Genomic DNA, 27,630 nt, shown 5'->3' on the forward strand with positions numbered 1-27,630 from the left:
ATGGTTGATGAAGGTCTGTACCTGGGATTCAAGAAACTTTGGGAGATCAAACTTCCTCCTAAAGCCCTTTCTTTTGTTTGGAGGTTATTATGGGACAGACTTCCCACGAAGGACAACTTGATCAAGAGCCAGATTCAGGTAGATAATGATTTATGTCCCTTCTGCCACAATCAACCCGAATCCGCATCCCATCTATTTTTCACCTGTGGCAAAACTATGGCTATATGGTGGGAATACCTTTCTTGGGTAAAGGAAGACAAGGTGTTTCACTGTAGGCCTTTGGATAATTTTATCCAGCACTACTCCTCAACAACTTCAAAGGTTTCTAACACAAGAAGGACAATGTGGTGGATAGCAACTACAGTTTCAATTTGGAGGCTCAGAAATGATATCATTTTTCAGAATCAAACTTTTGATATCAATACGCTGACAGATAGCACTTTATGCTAACTATGATTCTAAATTTTGGGGAACTATTCAAGATTAGGAATTTTATGTTATTCCTGGAGTGGATATTACTGTCCTACTTTTCTCTATTTAAGACAACAACCTTATTTCTTAGGGATTGAATTTTGATTTGACTTTAAATGCAGGACCTATCAAACTTTTACAATGGGTTTGGTATACATGAATGAAAATGGATGAAAGTGTGAGGAATGAAAAGAGATGAAAGAGAGTAATGTATACTATTCTCTGAGTGGCTGTCATTTGTTTCTAAAAGGAAACAGCATACTGACTCTATAATTATAATATAAACACAAAAAACAAAAAAAAACATTTGCATTTGGATATACTTATTAGTATAAATATGATAATCTGCTCCTAAATACACCATAATGATCTGATATCCTACTGTGGGTCGTGTTGAAACATTCAAATAGGATCCAAGTCAAAATGATTTTAAAAAAATAATCCCTTTGCAGAGGGAGCCACAAATTGTAACGCAGCAACTACAGAATCTACAGAAACACCAAAGATACACCAACTTACCAACCAATAACAACCCATAAGAATTTTTTTTTAATCATTTCTAAACGCACAATCAAAATTAATAATCCAAAAGTACCTTGTGCCAGCAATAGATGCAGAAGGTGGTTCAGTCCTTATGGTCTTCAATTTAACCTTCTTGAGTAAGTCTTCCAATTGATCTAAGTTCCTCTGAAAAATGTAACAAAATTAATTCAAACCCAAAGTACACAACGCAAATAATTATCCAACTCGAATAGCAGTTCTTGGACTCTTAGTTTCAGAAAAAGCTTAATTACTCCAATTTGCTGACTATGTAAATGAGTGAAGAAACTGTATACATTGTTGATCCGATAACCACGTAACACATGTTTCCACAAAGAAAATAAAAGCGAAGCTAACTTTTTCTGACTAAGTAGAGAAATGCCAAAACAACACATAAAAAATGGAAATACTTATAAAATCAATGATTTTAAACTGCATTAACTGCACTTTTACACGTAAACAAGAAAAAGAAAAAGAAAAAACACATGGTCAACAAAAAAAAAAACAGAAAACAGGTTAGGATGTTACCTCGTATAATCTAACCACGTTCGGATGCTTCAGCAACTTCAAGGTGGATATTTCCCTCTTTATCTGCTATGAAAAAATGAAGATGAGAAAACTGATCTTATGTAATAATTTGAATCATAAATTATAAGCAAAGAGAGGTAAAGAAACAAACAAACATAAAATTTGCACAAAAATTGCCAAACAAAACCCAATTACACTGTAAGAGTGTATGACCACCTAATTTCCAGAACATTTTGGCACATTTGATTCATGCTTCTCATTGAACTGTTCCCATGAATTGGGACAAAACCCAAGTTTGAAAACTCCCAATTTGATCTTTTGTATTAATTTCAAAACTTCCTTTTGTCATTTGAATCCAACAGGTTATGCATATGTAATAATGGAAGAAAATAATCGAAACCACAAATGCATATGTAATAAATCTAACAACCTATGCTCGAAGTGCACCAATCCAGATAACAAAAACGCGAAACCAAAACAACCAACAACATCAACTTCGTTAGTACTCTGACTTAACTAAACCCTTTGGCCTTCAAATCCTTTTCGCATATTCAACGATGACATTGTTAGGGCAACTCAAGAAGTCGATAATCACATTTTAAAAGTCTTATATTATGAAACAAGAACTAAAAAACTTATATTATGAAACAAGAACTCAAAAACTTCGACATCCTTACCTTCACACTAGCAAGGTGGCGACACCACTCCAAAGGGCACGAGATCGGATACGTGATGGTGGTCAGAACAATGGCTAGGGTTTTTGTTCTTGGTGGTCGAAAACGCAATGTCACGGTGGGCACGACGGAGTCGTCGCTGGGATGACTTCAGGCAACAGAGCGCATGCGCATTAGGGTTTTCGTATAGCTTTTTCGAGGACGCGAGAGTGTTGAATCATCGCGAAACAAAGAGTATTTAAAGCACAAAATTAAAGACGGTGCACATGTAACACCGTCTTTGTCTCTGACCACAACTACGACGGTGTCTATAAACACACCATCTTAGATTAGTTCCACCAAAGCTACAAACGCGGCGTTTAATTGAAACGTTGTCGTATACGAAATGCGCCGTATATAAAACTTATATATTTACGGAAAGGCCACCGTGTGCACTACTACGTCGGGTTATGTACGACCGACGTAGAATGTGCGTCGTAAAATAGAATATTTCTAGTAGTGTACTTCTGTTCCTGATGCTGCAACTAAAGCTGAAAAATTTGCTCAACGGTTATTTCTTACTTCTTATTTTTATTATACTTAATAACTTGTAGTATGGGATTTACTAATTTTATGTTTTGTTTATGTTTTTTCCTGCAAAAGATATATGTTGATATACTTGAAGATTTGAAGAAATATCCTGAAAGTCATGGTGGGCCTCCTGATTGCATTGTATGTTCTATACTATAGGTAAAACTATACCTTAATCCCCCTTCCCCAAAATAGGAATTAGAAAAAAAAAAGAAATTTGTTGATGTTTCTAATTTTCTTCACTTGTGTTTGGATGAAGGATTTAAATAAGGTAATTCATTTTTTAAGTATTATCATAATTTAGTTGTTTGGATACAGAATTTTAAAAAATTTAAATTTATATCAATTTTTTTAAAAAATTTAATAGACTAAAATAATAGGAATTGAAATTCCACCTAATTGGTAAGAACTTCAAATGCTCTCCTCTCACATACAGTAACCCTTCGTTCTCTCTCTCACACCCTATCTTACATCCTATCTTTGATTATGAAAACCATGAGCAGTGTCATCAGATACACTTCCATGCCGGAGGAAGGTAATTGCGTGAACGAGGATCCGAATTCAAGGCGGTGAAGTGAACGTTGCGGCGGAGAGAACTCGTGGCATGGGTGCGAAGGCCATGAGGATGACGTAGATGAAGATGGCGGTGACGGTGGGGTGATTCCAGTTGTTGTCGCCGCGGAGGGCTACCAGAAATGTTGACGGTGCAGTAGACGAGGACAAAGATCATGCCACCAAAAAGGCCCATGTGATGCTGAGAAGGCCAACCCCGTCGCAAGGTCTGGTCTATTTTTGTGGCCAATGACGGTGGCGATGGTGACATAGAGGAAGAGAAGTGTGGCAATAAACTCGACGATGAGAGCTCTGTAGAAGGACTAGAGCTTAATCTCGACCAAGTCGATGAGGGGGGCTGGTGGAGGGTCTACGTAGTCTTTCCTCTGTTGGCTCATTTCCTTCGACATTTTTTCTCTCTTGTAGGAACAATAGATGGAATGAGAGTGGATGAGGTGGGAGAGAAGGGTTGATGCTTTTTTATGCGAAAGGAAAAGAAATAGTAATAGGTTGAGTGTGGTTGGAATTAGACAAGGGCAACTTTGAAATGAAAAATAAAGAGTTGGAAAAGACAGGGTTGAACAACGTGACCATGTGAGCACTAATCATCTAATAGGTAGCCACCACAGAGGTAGGCCAGCCTTCATCTTGTCATGTTAGCCTGCCAACCCCAACCCCTATTACAACGCTCATTTCACTTTCTCTCTCATTTATTACTATTATTATTTTTCCTTCTAAAAATAGACTACAGAATGACAAGGTTTCTAATATCCGAAAGCAGAGATAGAGAAAACCATAAAAATATCTCACCATAAACAATATTTCTAAATATCAAGTCAAATCAAATCAAATTTCAAAGTTTTTGTTGAGTAAAAGGATGATCCGGTCCCTTTCTGGTAAGTGGTCTCTCACCTCAACCCAAATGTTTCCATTGTGGTCTCTATCCAGCCAAACACATACATGTCATAACTCATAATGTACAACTATTAATATTGCTTTGAAACAAAAAGAAAAAACAATGTTATCATTCATACCCCAATATGGAGTCATCCCTTTTCAGTAAAATTATTTTAAATATTTAAAAATGATTAATATTTATTTATTTAATATTAAAATTTTAATTTAAAAAAAAATTAAAATGAAATTTTAAATTTCATTGAAATTGAATTACTTTATCAAATTAAGAAATTAAAATAAAAAAATTAAATTACTTCATGCAAATAAAATATTTATAAAATGAAAACAATTTAAATTAAGATAATTAAAATATTGTGTATTTGAATTTTTTTAAAAAATTTTAAATTTTTCATCCAAACACAAGGTGAATGTTTTTCTATTTTTCTCCCTTTCTGGGTGGTTGGGGGGATTTTCCAGCTTCTCTGTAGACTTCATGAACTCGTGCTTAGAGAATTGGGATTCAGTGATATCTTCAAAAAAGTCAAGGTAAGTTTAACTGTTATTTGGGATGCCATTTGTTACTGCTATGCAACTATGGACAATAAAAGGTGGAAGAAAAGTGTTATCTGATTGTAATTGATTAAATGTAACATCTTGCATGAATTATGGAGGAGAAATAATGGAATTGTTTTCAGATGTAGTTGGTTGAGAAGCTCTACTGTTCATTAGCCGAAGTTGAGTGAGAAGAATTTAAACATATGTTGTTATCAATTTTAATAAAGGAGAGCTGGGGTGGTACATGACATTATTAATGCACAATATAGTTTTATTTCACCCAAGTTATGTTACTCTTTTCTATTAACTTCAATAGGATGTAGAAAATGCAAAAGCCATCTCACTGTTTGAGAATGTTGTTCATCTTAATGATGCCATTGAAGATGAAAGCAAGCGACTTGAGAATCTAGTTAGAGGAATTTTTACTGGAAACATATTTGATCTTGGTTCTGCACAGGTAGGATGATTTACTATGCATTCTTTTGATAACTTGGCAAAACTAATTAAGATTCTTTGCCAAACCAGACTGCACCTACTTGTTCATTCAAACACTAATTTTACTAGGTTAAGCTGCAATCTGTATCTATAAATATTCTTTTATGTACCATGTTTCAGTAACAATCCCTTTATTCATTCTTTCCGCTTTCCTGTTTTTTGGTTTAGTTCCTCTGTTCTGTGAAGAATAAGGACACATGGTGTGTCTAATTATTCTTAAAATACAATATTCCTTAACTTTCCGTAGTTGATTGCTGTTAGTACTATTGTATATTTGTCACTGGTGTTATCCCATTTTCTGATATCATTTGGATTTGTTCCTCATTGCTGTGCGAAGAATAAGGACACATTCAGTGGCTAATTATCCTTAAAATACAATGTTTCTATCTTGCCTTGGTTGCTGAAATTTTGCATGGGTAACTAGATATTCTAAAAACTTTACCTAGGTATGAATTTAGTTTCCTACTAGAAGAAAACTGTTTTTCTTTTTCTTTTTTAATTATCACAATCATACAGTAGTGTGTAAAGCTATATCTATTTGTACTTTATGTATATGTATATTACCTTATTGTTTTCACAATTTCTTGAAGCTTGCAGAGGTTTTCTCGAAGGATGGAATGTCCTTTTTGGCTAGTTGTCAAAATCTCGTTCCTCGACCTTGTGTCATTCATGATCTTGACACTTTCAAATTGAAATGGAGCAAGAACCCATGGAAGAAGGCAACTTTAACATGTATAAAGAGATACAAGTTTATCATTGATAATTGATTTTTTTTCTTCTGGCATATTTTATGTCGTGGTACTGTTCTAATGTGTGCCTTTTATCATGGCAGGTTATCATATTTTTTGATAACTCTGGTGCAGATATCATTTTGGGTATTATGCCATTTGCAAGAGAAGTACTTCGGCCTAGGAGTCAGGTTTGCTGACTTCTTTATTTATTTATAAAATAAAAAAATCATTAAAATGAAGATAAATATTGCAAAAGAGATGGATGAAAAGGAACCCTTTTTTAGCATAATAACTAAACATATAAAACAAAGAAAAAAGAGAAAATCATTGTAGCAAAGCTGTCCGATCCTAACAAGGGTTACCCCATTTATAAAGTCATGTGATTTACAACAAATAGAACCCAAATACATAAAATTTTACCAAATCAAGTGTTGTGCCATTGAATTCTCTTTAAAAATACCGGAGTTATTGTTCAACCAAATGCACCAAAGTGGAGCATAGGTAGCACATTGCCACATATATTTTGCATCTTTATTTCTACCAAAAGCCATGAAAGCAAAATTTTCAGATATTTTAATTCTATATCAATCATCTAAACTCTAATTTCTGGATAAAACGTGTAAATGATTGTGTTGTTGTAAATGTTGTTCATTAGTATTTTTTCCATTTTAATTATATGTTTGAAATCGAAACTGCTTTTGAAATTCTGTTCTTACAGCAGCCATCTTTAACGTATTTAATGTGATTCTGTATGAACGCAGGTTGTATTGGCTGCTAATGACTTACCATCCATCAATGATGTGACTTGTTCTGAGCTAGTTGAAATTATATCAAAGGTAATGAAAATAAGTTTTTTTTTATAAAGTTTTCGTAATTGCCGTATTATTTACTAACTCCATCATGTGGCAAATTACCCCAAAGGGGGCATTTTTACAAATTAATTCTTTAAATGGGGTTGTTTTAAAACATTTTCTGGCATGGATCTCTTTTCTAAGTAAAATACATGCATGCAGAAGCAAACCGCCAGTTACATTTACGAGTTTACTGTGTCCGTACACGTGGCCTAGAGTCGCCAACCCCATTGGCAATTTCGTCATGCATGGGGAGTAGCCGGTCAAACTGGCAAGTTCCAAGCACAGGAGGCGTAGGCTCTCAGCCATTCAGGCTTTTCAGTTGGCAGGCGCTTTTTCAGTTGGCAGGCTAAAGGGAAGTAGCCACTGGCATTGGCGAGTTAGGCTAAATTGGAGTAGCCACTGATATTGGCGAGTTAGGTAAATGGGAATAGCCAGTGGCTTTGGCGATTTAGGGTCTTTATATACGTCCAGTGTCTCCAAAATTGCTTTAGTGTGTGTGTTGAAAACTAGATTTCAGTATTTTCAAAACTTCTGACTGTCAAAATTTGCTTCTTGAGGTTTAAATTTGTCAGCCATAAGGTTCGAAATTTGCTTGTTGAGATTTAAATTTGTCAGTCATAAGGTTCGGAATTTCCAGTCAAACAATTTGTGGCATCAAATTTTTTTTTGAAGTAATTTTTTAGATCAGAATAAGTTTGAATGTGAAGTTTTTATTAATTTTTAAATTAAATTAGCTTTATATTTCATATGCTTGTTTGTGTGTGTCTAAAATAAAAGAAATTTGTGCCATCATGTTTATTTGAAGAAAATATTTTGAGTCTCGAAAAAATATTTTGAATATGAAGTTTTTAGTATATTTTTAATTAGATTAGGTTGGTGTTGATGCTTTGTTAGTGTGTTAAAAATTGATCAACTATGTACTTTCAAAAGTGTTTAAAACTAAAAAATTTTGTAGAATCATATTTATTTGAAGTAAGTATTTTTAGTGTGGATTTTTTTTAATATGAAGTTGTAGTAATTTTTTAATTAGATTAGGTTGATGTTCATGGTTTGTTGTTGTGTGTTAAAAATTTATGAGCGTTCAACTTGAACGGTATTTAAAATTATTTTTTGTTTGCATTATATTTATTTGAAGTAAGTATGTTGAGTGCGGAAAAAAATTTCAATATGAAGTGTGTAGTATGTAATTAAAATGTGTACTTTGAAAGTGTTCTTTAGTTTTGCCTTTTTAAATTTATACTTTTAAGTTTCTCGCATCATATTTATTTTAATGTATTTGTAGTAATTTTGTAATTACCTTTTTTTATTTTGAAGTTATTATTGGTAAGATTAATTATTTATAATACTAACTTTGTTATGGTTTATTTTGCCTTTAAAATTACTACCTTGGAATCGTTTATGTTTTTTAAGTGTCTACCATTATATTTATTTAAAGTTAATAATTTTTTATAGAATAAAGTTTTAATGTCAAGTTCCAGTAAAGGGACTTTTTGTGATTACATTTTATTATTTTGAATTTATTATGATTAATTATTTAAAATATTATTTTTGTAGGTACATCATGAATTCGGTTATAATAGTGTTGTATTTCAATGGAAGGGTATACGAAGAGAATGATAATGTAATATTTGAATGCAGTAAAAAAATGATTCAGATTAAACGTGGAATTAGTTTCAATGCTTTGAAGAAAAAAATTGGAGATAAGGTAAAGTTAGAAAATAATGAAATTATTTGTGCTATCAGTTGTAGATTTTTAGTGTCTGGAAAATATGTTGCGTTGCAAATTTGTGATGACGAAGATGTTGAAACCATGCTCAAAAGTTTTCAACAATAAGATCAAATGTCAATTCTGGAATTGTACATAGAAAAAGATGTGGCTGGTGGTTCTATGTTTCATTCTGCAAATTCTCTTACATCATGTGGAAATAATTTATCTAATAATAAGGCGCAACCGCCAAGAAATGTGAGCAATTTACATGGCGATGAAGATGATGATGATGATGATTATCTTGTGTCTAACTCATACGTGGAAGAGTCTTTAAACGAAGATGATAGTATTGACGGTATATTTGATACAGACGATGAAGTCACCGACATGATTCAACCTGTAAGAATTGTTCACCTAGCAGAAGGTATAATTTCCTCTAAAAAAAATAGGTGAATACATTTATCATTTGATGACAATTGTATTTAATGCTAAATAAGTATGATTTGAACTCTTTTTTTTTTTGAACTATTAGGTGTACAAGAAATTCAAAATCCATTTTAGAATGATGCTTTGCATTATAATAATATCAACTAGAGTCATCCTGATGAGGAGGACATTTGTGATTTGGAGATGCAATCGAGTTTTAATGTTGGCCAAGAATTATATGTTGGCATGGATTTTGATAGTAAAGATGCGATCAAGAATGCAGTCAAACAATATGTTATGAAGGTGCATCAAAGTTTCAAAGTTGTTGAAAGCAAATCGAACAAGTATGTCGTTTGTTGCTTGAATAAAAGCGCAGAGTGTCCTTGCCCTTTCTATATGAGGGCAATTTTATCTAAAAAAAACTGATTCATGGAAAGTCACACAATGGGGTGGATCACACACATGTCTCAATATGACCATGAGACAAGATCACGAGAAGCTTGATTCATATTTAATTGTCACTTGTGTAGTAGGTACGTATTTTATGTTCATATTATGCTACTTTTGCGTTAATTGTCATTTAAATTTTGTTATTTTATTGACATGCATGATCAGAGAAGATCCATCAATAAAAGTTTCTTTGATTCAAGAGAGGATTAACAGTGAATTTGCCTACAAGGTGTCGTACAAGAAAGCTTAGTTGGCAAAATAAAAAGCCATTGTAATAGAATATGGCGATTGGGAAGAGTCATATGCGAAACTTTCGTCGTGGCTAACACACATGCAAAATCATTCTCCTGGATCACATTTTCGAATACTACATGACGATTTTATTATTGGGAATACGGTTAGTCACGAACATCGTCAGTTTCATAGAGTGTTTTGGACTTTTGGTCAATGTAAAGAGGCTTTCAAGTATTGTAAGCCAATCATACAAGTTGACGACACACATTTGTATGGCAAATATCGTGGGGCCCTCTTAATGGCCACATCACAAGATGGAAATGGTGGTGTCCTTACTTTAGCATTCGCCGTGGTCGAAGGTGAGACGTTAACAACGTGGTCATGGTTTTTGGCACACTTGCGTGAACATGTCACAGATAAAAATGGTATTTGTCTCATATCTGATCGTCACGGGAGTATAAAGTCTATTGTGGCTAACGAAGCACTTGGTTGGCAACCTCCCCACGGTTATCATGTTTACTAAGTCCGACACATAGCAAGCAATTTCAATCGCAAATTCAATAATGCCAAACAAAAAGAAATGTTGAAGAAATTGGGTAAGATTTCATTTATGATGGTCACGTTAATTTAAGTTTCATATATACTTAAAACTATTGTTGCTAACTAATTTTATGCAGGCTACACTCCTTGCAAGCACATTTTTTTTTATCAAAATTAAGAAAAATTTTGTCAACTAAGTCCAGCCATAGCAACATGGATTGATCGCATTTCAAAGGAAAAATGGATGATGGCTTATGATAGAGAAGGATGTCGATATAGCCACATGATAACCAACCTCTCAGAATGTATAAATAAGGTTGGTCAAATCAACATATAGTAGGTGTCGAAAGTAATTTGTTGATCGCGACTGCCAAGCCCAAAGACAGTTAAATGAAGGACAAGTATATTGTTCTAAGCTTGTTAAAGAACTTAGAAAAAATCAAGAACAAGCCTGTTCGCACATCGTTCGCATGTATGATATCCACTCGACAAGGTTTGAAGTAAAGGAGACCTTCAATCCTATAACGCAACGTGGCGGACAAAAGTGGGCAGTTAACTTGAATGGTCATTATTATCAATGCGAAAAGCATTATGCGCTTCACTATCCATATTCACACATTATTGCAGCTTGTGGTTACGTGAGCATGAACTACTACCAATATATAGATGTTGTTTACACAAATGAGCACATCTTAAAAGCTTACTCGACACAATGGTGGCCTCTTGGAAATGAAGTGGCTATTCCTCCTTCTGATGACGCATCCACACTTATCCCTATCCCAAAATCAACAAGGATAAGGAATGAGATGGATTGGCTCGAACCATCTGAGCACCGATAAAAATGTAGTAGATGTGGAGCAGAAGGGCACAACAGGCGTCGATGTCCAATGCAATCTGACCGTGGGAGTTGTTCATTTAATTGATTTATGTATGTTAGACGAGTGACATGTATCGGTTTAAATTCTCTTTAATGTATTTACTTTGTGGTCTTCAATGAAATTGTTAGTTAGAAACATTACTTATTTTGGTTTGTGTAGTTTAGTTATTCTTTTAACATTACTTATTTTGGAATGTAACAGTCTCTTAATGGCTTGTGTAGTTTAACCCTAAGCCCTAGGCACAAAACCTAAAACCCAAAACCCAAAACTCTAACCCCTAAACCCTACACCCTATACCCTATACCCTAACCCCTAAACATTAAACTGTAGAAGCAAGCTTCATAGTGATGAATCAAGAGTGATTCAATGAGTTTTGATGATAACAAAGATAATGACAAAAAGCCCAAGAGAATGAGTTCAAGATTGACTCAAGAACACTTCATGAATCAAGAGAAATTTGATTTCAAGATTCAAGAATCAAGTTTCAAGAATAAAGAATCAAGAATAATCAAGATCAAGATTCAAGACTCAAGATTCAAGAATCAAGAAAAGACTCAACCAAGATAAGTACTAAAAAGTTTTTCAAAATATTGAGTAGCACATGAAGTTTTTTCACAAAATCTTTTAGCAAAGAGTTTTTACTCTCTGATAATCGATTACCAGTTTATTGTAATCGATTACCAGTAGCAAAGATTGTTTTCAAAAAAGCTTTCAACTGAATTTACAACGTTCCAATTGATTTCAAAATGGTGTAATCAATTACAATGATTTGGTAATCGACTACCAGTATGTTTGAACGTTGAAATTCAAATTCAATTGTGAAGAATCATATCCTTTCACAAAAATGCTTTGTGTAATCGATAACAAGGATTTGGTAATCGATTACCAGTGAAAAGTTGTGAATAAAAATCAAAAGATGTAACTCTTCCAATGGTTTTCAGGTTTTTCTAAAGGTTATAACTCTTCTAATGGTTTTCTTGATCGGATATGAAGAGTCTATAAAAGCAAGACCTTGACTTGCATTTTAAGAACAATTATTAACACTTACAACCTTTACAAACAAACATTATAATCTTTTAAAACCTTTGAATCTCTTTGAACATCATCATTTTCTTCTTCTTCCTTTGTCAAAAAGCTTTCAAAAGTTTTCTGGTTTTCAAAACCTTGAAAACAAAAGTGTGCTATTCATCTTTTTCATTCCCTTCTCCCTTTGTCAAAAAGAATTCGCCAATGAATAACCGCATGAATTCTTTTTGTGTCTCTCTTCTCCCTTTTCCAAAAGAACAAAGGACTAACCGCCTGAATTCTTTTGTGTCTCCCTTCTCCCTTGTCAAAGAATTCAAAACAACACAGTCTAAGAATTCTTTTGATTCTTCCCTTTCCCATAAACAAAAGATTTCAAAGGATTAACCGCCTGACAATTCTTTTGATTCCCTATTCACAGAGTTTCAAAGGACTAACCGCCTTAGAACTTTGTCTTAACATATTGGAGGGTACATCCTTTGTGGTACAAGTAGAGGGTACATCTACTTGGGTTGTTGTGACTGAGAATAAGAGAGGGTACATCTCTTGTGGATCAGTTCTAGTGGAGGGTACATCCACTAGGTTGTTCAAAGAGAACAAGGGAGGGTACATCCCTTGTGGATCTTTGCTTGTAAAGGAATTTACAAGGTTGAAAAGAAATTCCAAGGACCGCAGGTCACTTGGGGACTGGATGTAGGCACGAGTTGTTGCCGAACCAGTATGAAACTCTTGTGTTTGTCTTCTTCTTCCCTACACTCTTTAATTTCCACTGTGCACTTTAATTACCACTTTTACTTTTGGTTAAGTTTCTATTTATGTTCTTTACTTTCTTAACAACATAGTAAAAGCCTAAGAAGGGTAAATTTTAATTAGTAAAGGTTCAGTAATAATTAATTCAACCCCCCTTCTTAATTATTCTGAGGCCACTTGATCCAACAAGTGGTATCAGAGCAGGTATCTTGTAGAAAGTCTAACCACTTCAAGATTCATGGCCTCTTCAAATCCTTTGTTTCCTGAAGGAAATTTCATTCATAGACCACCCATTTTCAATGGTGAGGGTTACCATTATTGGAAAACCCGTATGCAGATTTTCATTGAAGCCATAGATTTAAACATTTGGGAAGCAATAGAAATAGGACCTTACATACCCACAATAGTAGATGCAAATACTAGCACCACAACACAAAAACCTAGAGACAAGTGGACAGAAGAAGATAGGAGAAGAATCCAGTATGATCTTAAAGCCAAAAACATTATTACTTCAGCCCTAAGAATAGATGAGTATTTTAGAGTGTCAAACTGCACAAATGCCAAGGAGATGTGGGACACTCTCCAACTAACACATGAAGGAACCACTGATGTAAAAAGATATAGAATCAATACCCTTACACATGAATATGAATTGTTTAGGATGAACCCTAATGAAAACATCCATAGCATGCATAAAAGATTTACACATATAGTAAACCACCTTGAATCTTTAGGAAAAATCTTTCCTAATGAAGATTTAATCAATAAAGTTTTAAGATGTTTAAGTAGGGAATGGCAGCCCAAGGTAACTGCTATTTCTGAAAGTAAAGATCTTTCTTCTATGTCTCTTGCTACTTTATTTGGAAAATTGCAGGAACATGAGATGGAACTCCAACATCTTAATCAAAATGAAGAAACCGACAAAAAGAAGAGAAGTATAGCCCTTAAAACCTCATCATCAATGCAAGAAGAAAATGAAGAAGAAGATTTAGATGATGAAGAAGACTTCTCACTCTTTGTGAAGAAGTTCCAGAAATTTGTCAAGAAAAGAAGAATCGAGAGGCGTCAGAACTTCAACAATGGAAGAAGATCACAAGAAGACTCTCAAGTTCATAGATGTTACAAATGCAACCAACTTGGTCACATCAAAGCTAATTGTCCTTCAAATGAAGAATGGTTTGAGAAAAGTGATAAGAAAAAGTATAATGAAAGAAGGACCAAGAAGGCCTACATTGCATGGGATAACAATGATTCATCCGATGGTTCAGAAAAGGAGATCAACCTTCTAACTAAGGATTATGAGAGTGATGAGAACATTTCTCAAGAAGGTTAAACAAAAAGCAAAAGTATGACTTTCATCTTTGAAGATCTAGACATCTTTACTCATGAAAAAGGTAACACCAAAACCATTTTCTTTTGAAAGTCTATTGATTGAAATTTTCCTTTCAATTAATTTGTTTATGATGACTAACATTTTTTTATATATTTTGTTTGTCTTAATTGATTGAAATTGTGAGTATGTGTTTATAGGTTCTTGATTGAGTTAATTTCTTTCTCAAAGCATGAAGTCTCCTTTAAATTTTTGATTTTATTTATGACCTTTATTCTTCAATACCTGAGTTGAGTTGATTATTATGATATAATTGAATATATATATATATATATATATATATATATATATATATATATATATATATATATATATCCTTTAAATGATTATGCATGATTTTGAATATGATATGTGAATTACTTGATTAAGATTCATTCATAAAGTATTTTTTAATATATTTTTCTCTAAGAAAGTATTTTGATACTCATTCAAATCCCTTTTTCTCTAAAAGTCAATCAGCTTTTATTTTTTTGGCTAAAATGCTCTCTAGTAATAGATTACCATATTAGTGTAATCGATTACAGGCAGTTATTTTTGGCTAAAATGCTCTCTGGTAATCGATTATCATATTAGTGTAATCGATTACAACGCGTCCCTGCACCTATATATTCAAATTTCAAAATCAGAAATATGCATCTTCTCTCTTTTTCAAAAACCCTCGTTCCCAATTCTCCTTTCTGCCATATCTCACTCATTTCTTGCCCAAATCACTCCCCACAAAGCCTAAACTTCATCTTTTTTCATTCTCTTTCATTTGAACCGATTGAAATTTCAAATAATCCCTTCTAATGGCAGAACCATCAAAGAAGGGAAAGGGTTCTTCGAGTCAGAGTCAACGACATTCCGAGACTCAGGAAACACCGATTCCTTTCTCTATTCCCTCTTCCTCATTGTTTTCATCTGAAGAACAGTGGATACGGTACACAAATCTCTTCTCTTCTCGTTCCATTATTGATCCAAAATTCATTGATATCGATTTCTTTTCAAATGAGAGTTTTTAATGCATTCAGGCATTTGAAAACTTCAATCTTATTCCTTTCATGTCTTTAAAATTGCATGTTTACTTTGATTTAGTTAAAGCCTTCTATTCAAACCTAGAAATCCAAGAAGGCACTTTAATTTCTGAAGTTTATGGGATAAAAATGGTCATTGACCAATCCCTATTCTATGATTTAATCCAATTATCCAGTGAAGGTGTACCATTTGAAGGTACACTGATTGATGATTGAAAATTTGACTTCTCTGTGCATGATGCCCACCGGTTGGTTTGCACCAACCAAGCAGATATGACCGGAAGGCTTCTTGCCGGTTCATTGGCTTTTGAGACTCGCATCCTTCATTATCTCATTGTTCGCATCTTGCTTCCAAGATCTTCAAACCTTGCACAGGTTTCTGAAGAAGATCTTATTGTTATGTGGGCTTTTCATAAAGGCCTACAAATTGATTGGGCATACTTAGTTCGATATCGCATGCATAAGGCATTGCAATTAAATGCTCCATTGCCATATCCACACCTAGTCACCCTTTTCCTTCAACACTTTAACATCCCTCTTGATTCTGAACCTTATGTTCCAATCAAGAGATCCTTTCTAATAGGCTTTGCTGTCATTGGATCCTTTGGTTATCAAAAAGAGCATGATGGCTCTTGGGTGAAAAATGGTGCTCGACCCGTTGATGAAGAAGGACATTTACATGGTGGAGAAGATTCCTCTCTTCTTCAAAAGATTTTGGATAGGTTCGATGGTCTTCAAACCTTTGTTGGTGAAAGGTTTGATACTTTGGAGTTACAAGTGGACATGCGCTTCAATGAGATGAAGTCAAGAATCACCAAGGTCGAAGAAGATGTTTCTCACATTCGTACAAGCTTTGATCTACCACCACCACTGCCACCATCATCTTAGCTTTTCTATTATTTTTAATATTACTAGCACTTTGTTTTCTAGCCGTGTATTTGGCTATATTATTATGATATTTGAACAATTTAGTATTTCTTTTATTTGCATGGTATGATTGAACAATTATGAATTATGTTATATAACTATGTGGCTTTTATATATTTGATCTATTCATGTTTCTTGCTTCATGATTGGTTTATATTCTTCAATGAATGTCTTGTGGATGATTAGTAGTGTATGTATGTTCATACTTGTTATGCACTTTGGCTTTTTGTTCATGCCAAAGGGGGAGAGAAATAGGGATTAAATCAAGAACTCACATAAGTAATTAACTTAATTTCAAGAGAAGCATAAACTCAAAAACAAAGGGGGAGAATGGAAAATTAAGTGAGTGATCGACTAGGAAAAAGTGTGTGTATGTGTTTCTTGATTTCAGAGTTGTCATCATCAAAAATGGGGAGATTGTAGAAGCAAGCTTCATAATGATGAATCAAGAGTGATTCAAGGAGTTTTGATGATAACAAAGATGATGACAAAAAGCCCAAAAGAATGAGTTCAAGATTGAGTCAAGAACACTTCAAGAATCAAGAGAAATTTGATTTCAAGATTCAAGAATCAAGTTTCAAGTTTCAAGAATCAAGAATCAAGAATAATCAAGATCAAGATTCAAGACTCAAGATTCAAGAATCAAGAAAAGGCTCAACCAAGATAAGTACTAAAACTTTTTTCAAAATATTGAGTAGCACATGAGGTTTTTTCACAAAATCTTTTACCAAAGAGATTTTACTCTCTGGTAATCGATTATCAGTAGCAAAGATTGTTTTCAAAAAAGCTTTCAATTGAATTTACAACGTTCCAATTGATTTCAAAATGGTGTAATCGATTACAATGATTTGGTAATCGACTACCAGTATGTTTGAACGTTGAAATTCAAATTCAATTGTAAAGAATCATATCCTTTCACAAAAATGCTTTGTGTAATCGATTACAAGGATTTGGTAATCGATTACCAGTGATAAGTTGTGAATAAAAATCAAAAGATGTAACTCTTCCAATGGTTTTCAGATTTTTCTAAAGGTTATAACTCTTCTAATGGTTTTCTTGACCAGATATGAAGACTCTATAAAAGCAAGACCTTGACTTGCATTTTAAGAACAATTATTAACACTTAAAACCTTTACAAACAATCATTACAATCTTTTACAACCTTTGAATCTCTTTGAACATCATCATTTTCTTCTTCTTCCTTTGTCAAAAAGCTTTCAAAAGTTTTCTGGTTTTCAAAACCTTGAAAACAAAAGTGTGCTATTCATCTTTTTCATTCCCTTCTCCCTTTGTCAAAAAGAATTCGCCAATGAATAACCGCATGAATTCTTTTTGTGTCTCTCTTCTCCCTTTTCCAAAAGAACAAAGGACTAACCGCCTGAATTCTTTTGTGTCTCCCTTCTCCCTTGTCAAAGAATTCAAAACGACACAGTCTAAGAATTCTTTTGATTCTTCCCTTTCCCATAAACAAAAGATTTCAAAGGATTAACCGCCTGACAATTCTTTTGATTCCCTATTCACAGAGTTTCAAAGGACTAACCGCCTTAGAACTTTGTCTTAACATATTGGAGGGTACATCCTTTGTGGTACAAGTAGAGGGTACATCTACTTGGGTTGTTGTGACTGAGAATAAGAGAGGGTACATCTCTTGTGGATCAGTTCTAGTGGAGGGTACATCCACTAGGTTGTTCAAAGAGAACAAGGGAGGGTACATCCCTTGTGGATCTTTGCCTTGTAAAGGAATTTACAAGGTTGAAAAGAAATCTTAAGGACCGCAGGTCGCTTGGGGACTGGATGCAGGCACGGGTTGTTGCCGAACCAGTATAAAACTCTTATGTTTGTCCTCTTCTTCCCTACACTCTTTAATTTCTGTTGTGTACTTTAATTACCACTATTACTTTTGGTTAAGTTTCTATTATTGTTCTTTACTTTCTTCACAACATAGTAAAAGCCAAAGAAGGCTAAATTTTAATTGGTAAAGGTTCAGTAATAATTAATTCAACCCCCCCTTCTTAATTATTCTGAGGTCACTTGATCCAACATAAACCTTAACCCATAACCCAAACCCTAAACCCTACGCCCTACACCCTAAACCCCAAATCCTAAAACCAAACCCTAAACCTTAAGCCCATAACCCTAACCCCTAAACCCTAAACCCTAATCACTAACCCCTAAACACTAAACCCTAAACCCTAATCCCCAAACACCAAACCCTATACCCTATACCCTAAACCTGTAACCCCTAAACCATTAACCTTAAACCTAAGCCATAACCCCTAAATCGTAAACGCTAACCCTTGAAATTTATGCTGCTTCTGATGATGAACCTTATAATTTGAGCAAATAGGTAGGTGGAAAATGTCCAGACTGATGCATCTAATGAAATAAAATTACATTTAGAAGTTGAAATAAATTCTTCCGATCAATCCAGGTTGAGTGAGTGAGGAGTCCAATGAAGTATCTGGATCATAGTGCACATATGACATTGATGTTCATCGTTAGTTAGTACCAATAGTTATTTTCGTTTGTCTACTTTAGTTTTTTTTTAAACTTTATTTATTATTATAGTTTGATGTGCGACATAAACTATATCGATTAGTAAGCCTTAATAAATGAGAAATGATAGATTAAGTGTCAAATTCAAATGACAAACATACAACAACAAATTTAAACAGAGACATGAAAATCATTCATTATGATGTCCGTGATGACGTGAGGATGTGCCACATGGTCGATCCCATCTTCGCGCTTGACGATCAGGATTTCTTCTGCCGCTATGTCTCCTCGCTTCTACTTGCTCAGCCTCAACAGAAAACTCGCAAATCAACACATAATAAGTCACTCATATCAGGTATTGCTCCAGGTACATTCTATTGCGGAGCTAATGGGGCGTTAGGTGTTGCAATTGGGGCATCATGTTGTTGTGAAGGGGTCATAGTCGGCCATGAAAAATGAGGATGTGTTTTTGCAACACCACCGAGTGAATGTTCGCTTGCAGACATATCAGTGTGATGACCTTCGAAAGGATACTGATATATCTGTGAAGGATACTGAGAAAATGTTGGTGGCGTGTAATACATTCCATGGCCACGCTCCTCCATTTGTTGGGAAAATTCTTCCGCTTCAATAGCCTCCTTTCTTCTGCCAAAACCCCGAGTTTCAACACTTGAATGAAGAATGTGAAACTCTTGTGCTGGAAATTAACGCTATGATGCTGGACCATGTGCCACAGCCTCAGTGATTCTCTCTTGCTCTTTAGATAAAATCGTTATATTCTCCACATAAGGCACGAGATCATCAATTGTCCATGTGTTCCTCCCTTGTGGTGACACCATATACTGTAATGTCTCTGCAACTTCAGCCTGCAATTATTAGGGTGAGGAAATTAATGTCGATGCTTTAAAAAATAATTTGAACTTAAATATTCAAAAACAAATAAATACCGATGTAGTTGTGTTTGCATTCTTTGGGTCGATAAACATCTTCGTTTTTCGCCTATACCAGACCATGTAGTCGGAGTTAAAACTCAATAGGCCCTCCTGTCAAGGATAAACTTCTACCCTAAACTCAGCTCAATTGTTCCATTGACTGATCATTGGGGCCAATAGTTGTCCCCAATTGTTCCTTTGACACGGGAATAGGTTGTTGCATTCTAAATTGTCGCAACACTCTATCGGGTTGGTGTCACTCAACAACATGGAAACAAATGAGTGGCACCACTACACACCACGCTACAATTCCAACCAAAGAAATTGGAGGCAACGCTGACATAACAGTTGTTGTGTAAGACTCCCACAGAAACTGCATACAACAACACAGTTGTTAATTTTCACTAAAACATGACATATTATTTATTATTTAACCAATACATTACGATCTTCTTACCTCGTGTAGTTTCATGATATCCAATTCGCGATGAAAACTATCAGATCATCATTGCCAAATATGTTGATTTCCACGTCGCAGCCACCTACAAAAAAATATGAAATCATCATTGCCGACGCGTTATATTATTAATTATTTTCAAATGAAATCTTACTTTTTAAACAACTAACCTGTGTCTGAATGGTTTATTTTCTATTACGGGAGGAGTCCTCTTTGGAGCCAAAGTCGTGCATCATTCTCATGCCCACATTTGGATTAAGATGCACATACCTCCGATTGATTTAGTTTTGTAAACGGTGGTGCTGCACATCTCTATATATAAAAAAGCAAGCACAGCAGGTCCCCATGCATACGTGCTGCACTGTCCAAAGTCACGTAAAAATTGCAGGTACCTTAGGGAAACTTTGTTACTACTTTTGTCAACAAATAGGACACCTCCTATGAATCTAAGGATCCCTGCACCGATAAACCTGTCTAGTTGTTCTACGTTACCGTCATGGTTATTTAATTGTGAAAAATAGTGAGCCAACCAACTTAATTTAACCACGCTGCCTTGAAGTTCACCTTCCTGTGGTTTGACTCTTAACAATTCTTCACATAAATCAGCCCAACCAAGATTTGTTGGACCAATTAATGGTGCCTCATCAACACGCAGACCTAATAATACAGAGAAATCTTGAAGAGTAATTGTACACTCTCCGCATCTCATGTGAAACGTATGTGTTTCGGGCCTTCATCTTCATTATCCAGTAAACACCAGATTGCCGAAGTAGAGGAATAATTTCCTCTAGTATTTCTTCTTGACCTTGACAAATGGGGACAACTCGTCTGATGTGTAATTTTCTGTCTTCTTCCTCATTCCAAGCATGCTCTGAAACATGCTTAGCTTGCATCCATAAAACGTCATCATCTATTGGACCAGACTTAATTTGTATATTTGATGAACATGACGACGAAGATGACATTGATACTATAAAATAAAATATAATACAAAAAATTGACAACAAAAATTTTACATTAAAAAAATTAAGTACACTTACAAAAAATTAATTAAATATACATACCAAATAATTAAAATCTGAATAAATAACAAAATACATAAATTTGAACAACAAAATATATGATACAAATAATAAAATTTAAATATATTATCCAAATAAATTAAAATACATGCAAAACTTAAAATACTAATTAAAATACTCTACAAATAACAAAATTAAAAATTAAAATACATACATAAATTTAAATAAATGACCAAATTTTTTTTCCAATTAACACAATTTAAATTAAATAACATATATTATAGAAATAAATTAAAATAAATCAAAAAATTACTATGGAAACAAAAATTTAAACAATATATATATATATATATATATATATATATATATATATATAATAACGTATCATATATTTCAATAAAAACTTAAAATAAGTAAACTAAATAATATTAATATTCTAACTAAATTTAACATACCATATATAACATAAATAATACCATACAAACCTAAAAAATCTAAACCAAATAATAATAACATATCAACTAAAATTAACGAAATATATATATAACACAAATAATAACATACAAATTTAAAAAACCTCAACAAAATCATATTAACAAATCAACTAAAAATAATGTACTGTATAATACAAATAATAAGATACCAACTAAAATTATAATATATACATATAACACAAATAATATTAATATTTGAAGGTACTACTTAAAATTTAAAATTACCATCTAAGATAAACAAACGTAACATATGTATATAGCACAACTAATATTATCAAAATCTAAACATATATAAAACAAATAATACCATACTAATTTACAAAATCTAAACAAAATAATATTATCAAATCAACTAAAACTAACCTAACATATGTATATAACACAACTAATAACTTACAACTTCCAAAACCTAACCTAAATAATTTTAATATGTCAATTGAAATTAACTTAACATATATATATATATATATATATATAAAGTATTTTAAGTTATCAGTTAAGAAACACTTACAAAAAGTACGTAGTAGGAATAGCAACCAAGCAATGTAGAGGGTCAAAAACCTAACCTAAATAATATTAATATATCAATTAAAATTAACTTAACATATATATAACACAAAAAATATTTAAAGTTACCAGTTAAGAAAATACTTACCAAGAACACAAAGCACGTAGTAGGAAGAGGAAGAAAGGAATGGATTGGAAAGAGGGATCAACAACAAGTGATGAGGGAGGAACGCAACAGGGAGTAAGGGAGTAGCTGTAGTCGTGCAGGTTTTATAAGGGAATTTTTTTTTTCAAAACGCAACTCGCCAGTGGAAATGGCGAGTTTCCCTGCAACGCGCCAGTGGGAATGGCGAGTTCCTGTGCGTGCAGACTGCAACCCCTGCAAACCTCCCCCTGCCAAGCCTGCCAACTAAAATCCTAGCCTATGCCCTCCTGTGCTTGGAACTCGCCAGTTTGACTGGCTACTCCCCATGCATGGCGAAATCGCCAATGGGGCTGGCGACTCCATGCCACGTGTACGGACACAGCAAACTCGCCAATGAAACTAGCGGTTTGCTTCTGCATGCATGCATTTTACGTCGAAAAAAGATCCATGTCGAAAAAACTTTCAAAACAATCTCATTTGGGGAATTAGTTTGTAAAAGTGCCCCCTTTGGGACAATTTGCCCCATCATGTTGGCTTCCACTTATCCAGTTAAAGGATGAAGAAGGACAGCCTCTGGGAGTCAGTATTTCAAATCTTTTAATTGCGAACTCTAGCAGTGATTTACCTGTAAGAAAATGAGCAATGCTTTCTGTCGACTAGGAAAATTATGGTATTCAAACCTGTCATATCAGATCTTTAACCTGTATGATGATGATTACATCTTTTGTGCTTTGTTGAATGGATTACAGGTCATTGATCTTACAAGAGTGTCACAGGAGCTTGCTTACCTTGCCAGCGATGCAGAACTTGTCATCTTAGAAGGGATGGGAAGTTCTTCCTTGTACTCCCTCTTACCTACTTATAATAAGATCCTTTTTAAAAATTTGTATGTGGCTTTTTATAAGATTTTTTAAAAAAATTTGAATGTATTAATTATTTTTTTATATATCGGTTACTTAATTATTTTCTTTTAAAAAATATTAATGAGGAGCAATTGAGTGGTTCGAAAAATAAGAAAATAATAATTTTAAAATTATAGTATAATAAATTGAAAATTTTAATGTGATTATCTAATCTTAAAATATAAATCAGTTGAAAGGATATTATAAGTAGGAACCGTGATCGTAAATTGTTGGAAACTTGTATTTCATTGACGGATCAATTTATAGATGCATTGTTGGGCTTTGGTACTTGAGTGAAGTAGGGTAGCAAAGGCAATAGTATTAGCAGCAACGTGATGTCACAGGTTAGTGCTGGCCGTGGATTAAAAAATTGCCTTTGGAAAGTTAGAACAAGACAGTTCTTGGACATTGAGCAACACCTTTGAATATTGACTTTAAAATATTTTAAAACTGAGGAAAATTTAGAAAAAAATGAGTTTGGGTTTTGTTGGTACGAATCATGTAACATATCTTGTAGAAAATGTTAAAACTTAAAAGCTACGGAAAATCGGAGAAGTTTATTTTGATATGTAACATCTTGGATTTGTTAGGGCATCAAATAACAGAATGTTTTTGCACTGCACAATCCACAGAAAGCAAGTTTCATTCCTTCAAGGATTTAGAACCTTTTTGCTAAGAGTATAGAAACAGGAAAAAGTGATGCCTTATAAGCCTGAGATAACCGTTAAATATTTTTCTTCTTAGTATTTAATAGTTTTATACTAGAAAGATCTTTGTATAAGCAATAAAATCCATCGATGGGCCAAACTAATTTTCATAAATTGTTTAGTTTTTAGACTATTAGGAGTGTTAAGTGTTGTGAGTAAAGTCTAATATTGCCAGCCCTATTATTCTAAATAAAAGTGCATTTTAGGACAAGGTAGGGGTGGTCTGCTCATTATCAGTGATTCAATTTAGAAGGGCTCTTGCATGGGGGTGTATATAGCTTATGCTTTTGACATGGTCTGTTATTGATAATTTTTATGAATCAGTTGTTTATGCTTTTGCAATATCATAAGAGTTTTGTGCAATTATTAGTTTCTCATTTTCCTAAATTTATTATATTTATGTATTTTGTTTGACAGAAAGATAGTGAATATCTAAGTGGCCATGACCATGAGGTGTTCCACAGGCGTATTGCCTCTCCCTTCAACAACTTTGCAGAATCTACTGAAAAATCATGCCGTGAAAAGTTAACCACTACTTGTCCCCATTTGCTACAAGTTTGTTTCCATATGGCAAATGAACCTTTTAATGAATAAATAAATAAAAATTATGGGCTTAATTTATGAGGAATATGATGCATAATTTAGCTTTTAAAAGAGAACATCAAGTGTAATGTATGGAAGTCTTGCATTATATCATGATTTTGTGTTTTCCGCTTAATTTTTTTTCTCGCTTGTTCTTTTTTTATGTTAGGGTGCATTTTTTTCCCTTGATCTTAAAAAATGAACTTGATTTGTACCAAATGTGATGTGATAATATTGCCAAACTTAACTTTGCAACGAATCATATATGTTTCATGTTCGCATTCTCATCCATAATTTATCCCTTTTCATAATACCTGTTAAATATTAGTATTGTAGCTTGTTTATTTGCTAGTTTCTAAATTCCATTTTTCCATGCATCTTTGCTACAGATGTATGGAGGACTTGGTAAGCACCACACGATATGTTTCATGGTCTCTCCACAATAAGTTAGACTTGATTTAAGGGGCATTTACAGAGACATGCTTTGGTATGCTGCATTTTGAAAGTATGTTGCTCCCTACTTTGAATTTTAGCTAGGCTTGTATGATTATATCCACCACTTAAACTATAAGAGCAAATGAATAATATATTATCTGCTAAGTTAAGTTTTCATGGCTTATTTTATATGTCATTCTATTGTCACTCTCAACAGAAACAAAGCTTGCTAATCTTCTAGATAGTACACTCTGGAATAGGCGGCTAGCACCATCATCTGAAAGAATTGTTTATGGCTTGGTAGAACAGATATTTCATGGCATTAGAGAATATTTCTTGGTTTCCACAGAATTAAAGGTCTCATGTTTCTTTTTTGCTCATTTATGCTTTCAAATTGTTTATGGCTTGGTAGAACATAAATTTATTTTTTCATTCTTTCAAATTTTATGTTTGTTCAGGTTGATTATAGGTACCATGTTAGATTTCATCTTAAAAATAATTGGCATTAAGTGAAGTTGCCCAACAGATATATAAATTGTACTCGAAGGATTGAGGCAACCGATGTGGGACTTGGGTATTTCCCAATAAATATGTCAAGACACTAACAATACAATAATTTGGGGCTATTGATCAACTACAATACAATAATATGTCAAGACACTAACAATACATTAATTTGGGGCTATTGATTTTTATGAAAAAAAAATAAAATAATTTAGAATTCTCGCACCACTTTTTTCTTCTATCTTTTATGCACTACTTATACCGAATATTTTGCAGTTCAATTGTTTCCGTTTGATGCCCATTCTAGACAAATGCCTCCGGGAAGACCTAGAATATGCCTTTCAGATGACCTAGATAATGTTTTTGACATAACCAATCTCCAACACTCATTTGGGCAGTAAAAGAGACAGAGAAAAATTGAACTGAAAAGGGTATTTCTTAATTCATATAACATGGTTTTCTCATGAACAATTTCCATATATGCCAACTTTGTTGTCCATGATGTTAAACTTTTTTTGATTTTACAAATCAAGAGACTCAAAAAGAAACTTAGAATGATACATGAGCAGCTAATTCTTCCAATTTATTTTTGCTACTACAAACGATACTTACTACTTACTAATGAAATATTGGTATGTAGGGGTTATACATAGTCAATACGCTTAGGTATGCTACCAATAATTACATCGGCTAGCTTCATGTTTTGAGAGGTTACTGGTACTGATAGGATATCTACATTTCCAACCATATAGAGATTACACAAGCCAAATCATAATCCTTATTGACAGTAAAGGCACCCCTTCCTCCATGTAGAGATTACATAACCCAAGTAGAATATATACTATCCAATAGAGCAACTTATAGGGAGTTCAATTGACAGTAAAGTGTAGAAGCAAGGCTTCATGGTGAATGTGATTCAAAGATGTTTTGATGATAACAACGATGACAAAAAAAGATAATGACAAAGGTGATGAAAAAAAAGCTCAAAGATCAAAGAACAACTCAAGTGAATCAAAGAACATCTCAAGTGAATCAAGAACAAGTCAAGAGTTAAAGAATCAAGAAGAATTCAAGACTCAAGAAGAAAGCCTAGAATCAAGAATCAAGATTCAAGATTCAAGATCTCAAGAATCAAGATCAAGATTCAAGACTCAAGATTCAAGAATGAATAAAAGACCCAATCAAGATAAGTATTAAAAAGTTTTTTCAAAACTTTGAATAGCACATGAGTTTTTGACAAAACATTTACCAAAGAGTTTTTACTCTCTGGTAATCGATTACCAGTAGCAAAATGAGTTTGAAAAAGTTTTCAAATTGAATTTACAACGTTCCAATTATTTTCAAAGGCTGTAATTGATTACAATGTTTTGGTAATCGATTACCAGTGCCCTTGAACATTGAAATTCAAATTTAAATGTGAAGAGTCACATCCTTTCACTCAAAAGCTTTGTGTAATCGATTACATTGATTTGGTAATCGATTACCAGTGACTATTTCTGAAAAAATCAAAAGATGTAACTCTTCAAAAAAAGGTTTTGACTTTTTCAAATGGGTTTTAAGTTTTTCTAAAAGTTATAACTCTTCTGAATGGTCTTCTTGACCAGACATGGAGAGCCTATAAAAGCAAGGCTTTGTTTTACATTTAAAAAAATCTTGAACACTTATTTTATACAATCCTTTACAAGCCTTGAATCTCTTTGAAACTTTTTCTTCTTATTTGTACCAAAAGCTTTCTGAAGTTTTCTGGTTTTCCAAACCTTGAAAACTTGTGCTATTCATCCTTTTCATTCTCTTCTCCCTTTGCCAAAAAGAATTCGTCAAGGACTAACCGTCTGAATTCTTTTTGTGTCTCTCTTCTCCCTTTTCCAAAAGAACAAAGGACTAACCGCCTGAATTCTTTTGTGTCTCCCTTCTCCCTTGTCAAAGAATTCAAAACGACACAATCTGAGAATTCTTTTGATTCTTCCCATTCCCTAATACAAAAGTGTTCAAAGGACTAACCGCCTAAGAATTCTTTTGTATCCCCATTCACAAAGTATCAAAGGTTTAATAGCCTGAGATCTTTGTCTCAACACATTGGAGGGTACATCCTTTGTGATACAAGTAGAGGGTACATCTACTTGGGTTTGACTGAGAACAAGAGAGGGTACATCTCTTGTGGATCAGTTCTAGTGGAGGGTACACCCACTAGGTTCAAAGAGAACAAGGGAGGATACATCCCTTGTGGATCTTTGCTTGTAA

General features: G+C 33.7%; 1 protein-coding gene across 1 annotated transcript in view; it reads left to right on the plus strand.

Annotated features, from left to right (window-relative positions):
• LOC100816895 (damage-control phosphatase At2g17340) overlaps positions 1 to 27,630 on the plus strand; it is a 29,057-nt gene continuing 1,427 nt past the window's right edge. Inside the window, exons 1-11 of the mRNA XM_041010369.1 lie at positions 1 to 138; positions 2,713 to 2,762; positions 2,858 to 2,924; positions 4,710 to 4,778; positions 5,104 to 5,244; positions 5,873 to 6,001; positions 6,115 to 6,201; positions 6,775 to 6,849; positions 22,809 to 22,886; positions 23,009 to 23,090; positions 25,103 to 25,242. Of these exons, the coding sequence (XP_040866303.1) occupies positions 1 to 138; positions 2,713 to 2,762; positions 2,858 to 2,924; positions 4,710 to 4,778; positions 5,104 to 5,244; positions 5,873 to 6,001; positions 6,115 to 6,201; positions 6,775 to 6,849; positions 22,809 to 22,886; positions 23,009 to 23,090; positions 25,103 to 25,242 (1,056 nt within the window). The remainder of the gene's footprint in view (positions 139 to 2,712; positions 2,763 to 2,857; positions 2,925 to 4,709; positions 4,779 to 5,103; positions 5,245 to 5,872; positions 6,002 to 6,114; positions 6,202 to 6,774; positions 6,850 to 22,808; positions 22,887 to 23,008; positions 23,091 to 25,102; positions 25,243 to 27,630) is intronic.

The sequence above is a fragment of the Glycine max genome, chromosome 16 (assembly GCF_000004515.6).
Source record: "Glycine max cultivar Williams 82 chromosome 16, Glycine_max_v4.0, whole genome shotgun sequence".
NCBI classification, from domain to species: domain Eukaryota; kingdom Viridiplantae; phylum Streptophyta; class Magnoliopsida; order Fabales; family Fabaceae; genus Glycine; species Glycine max.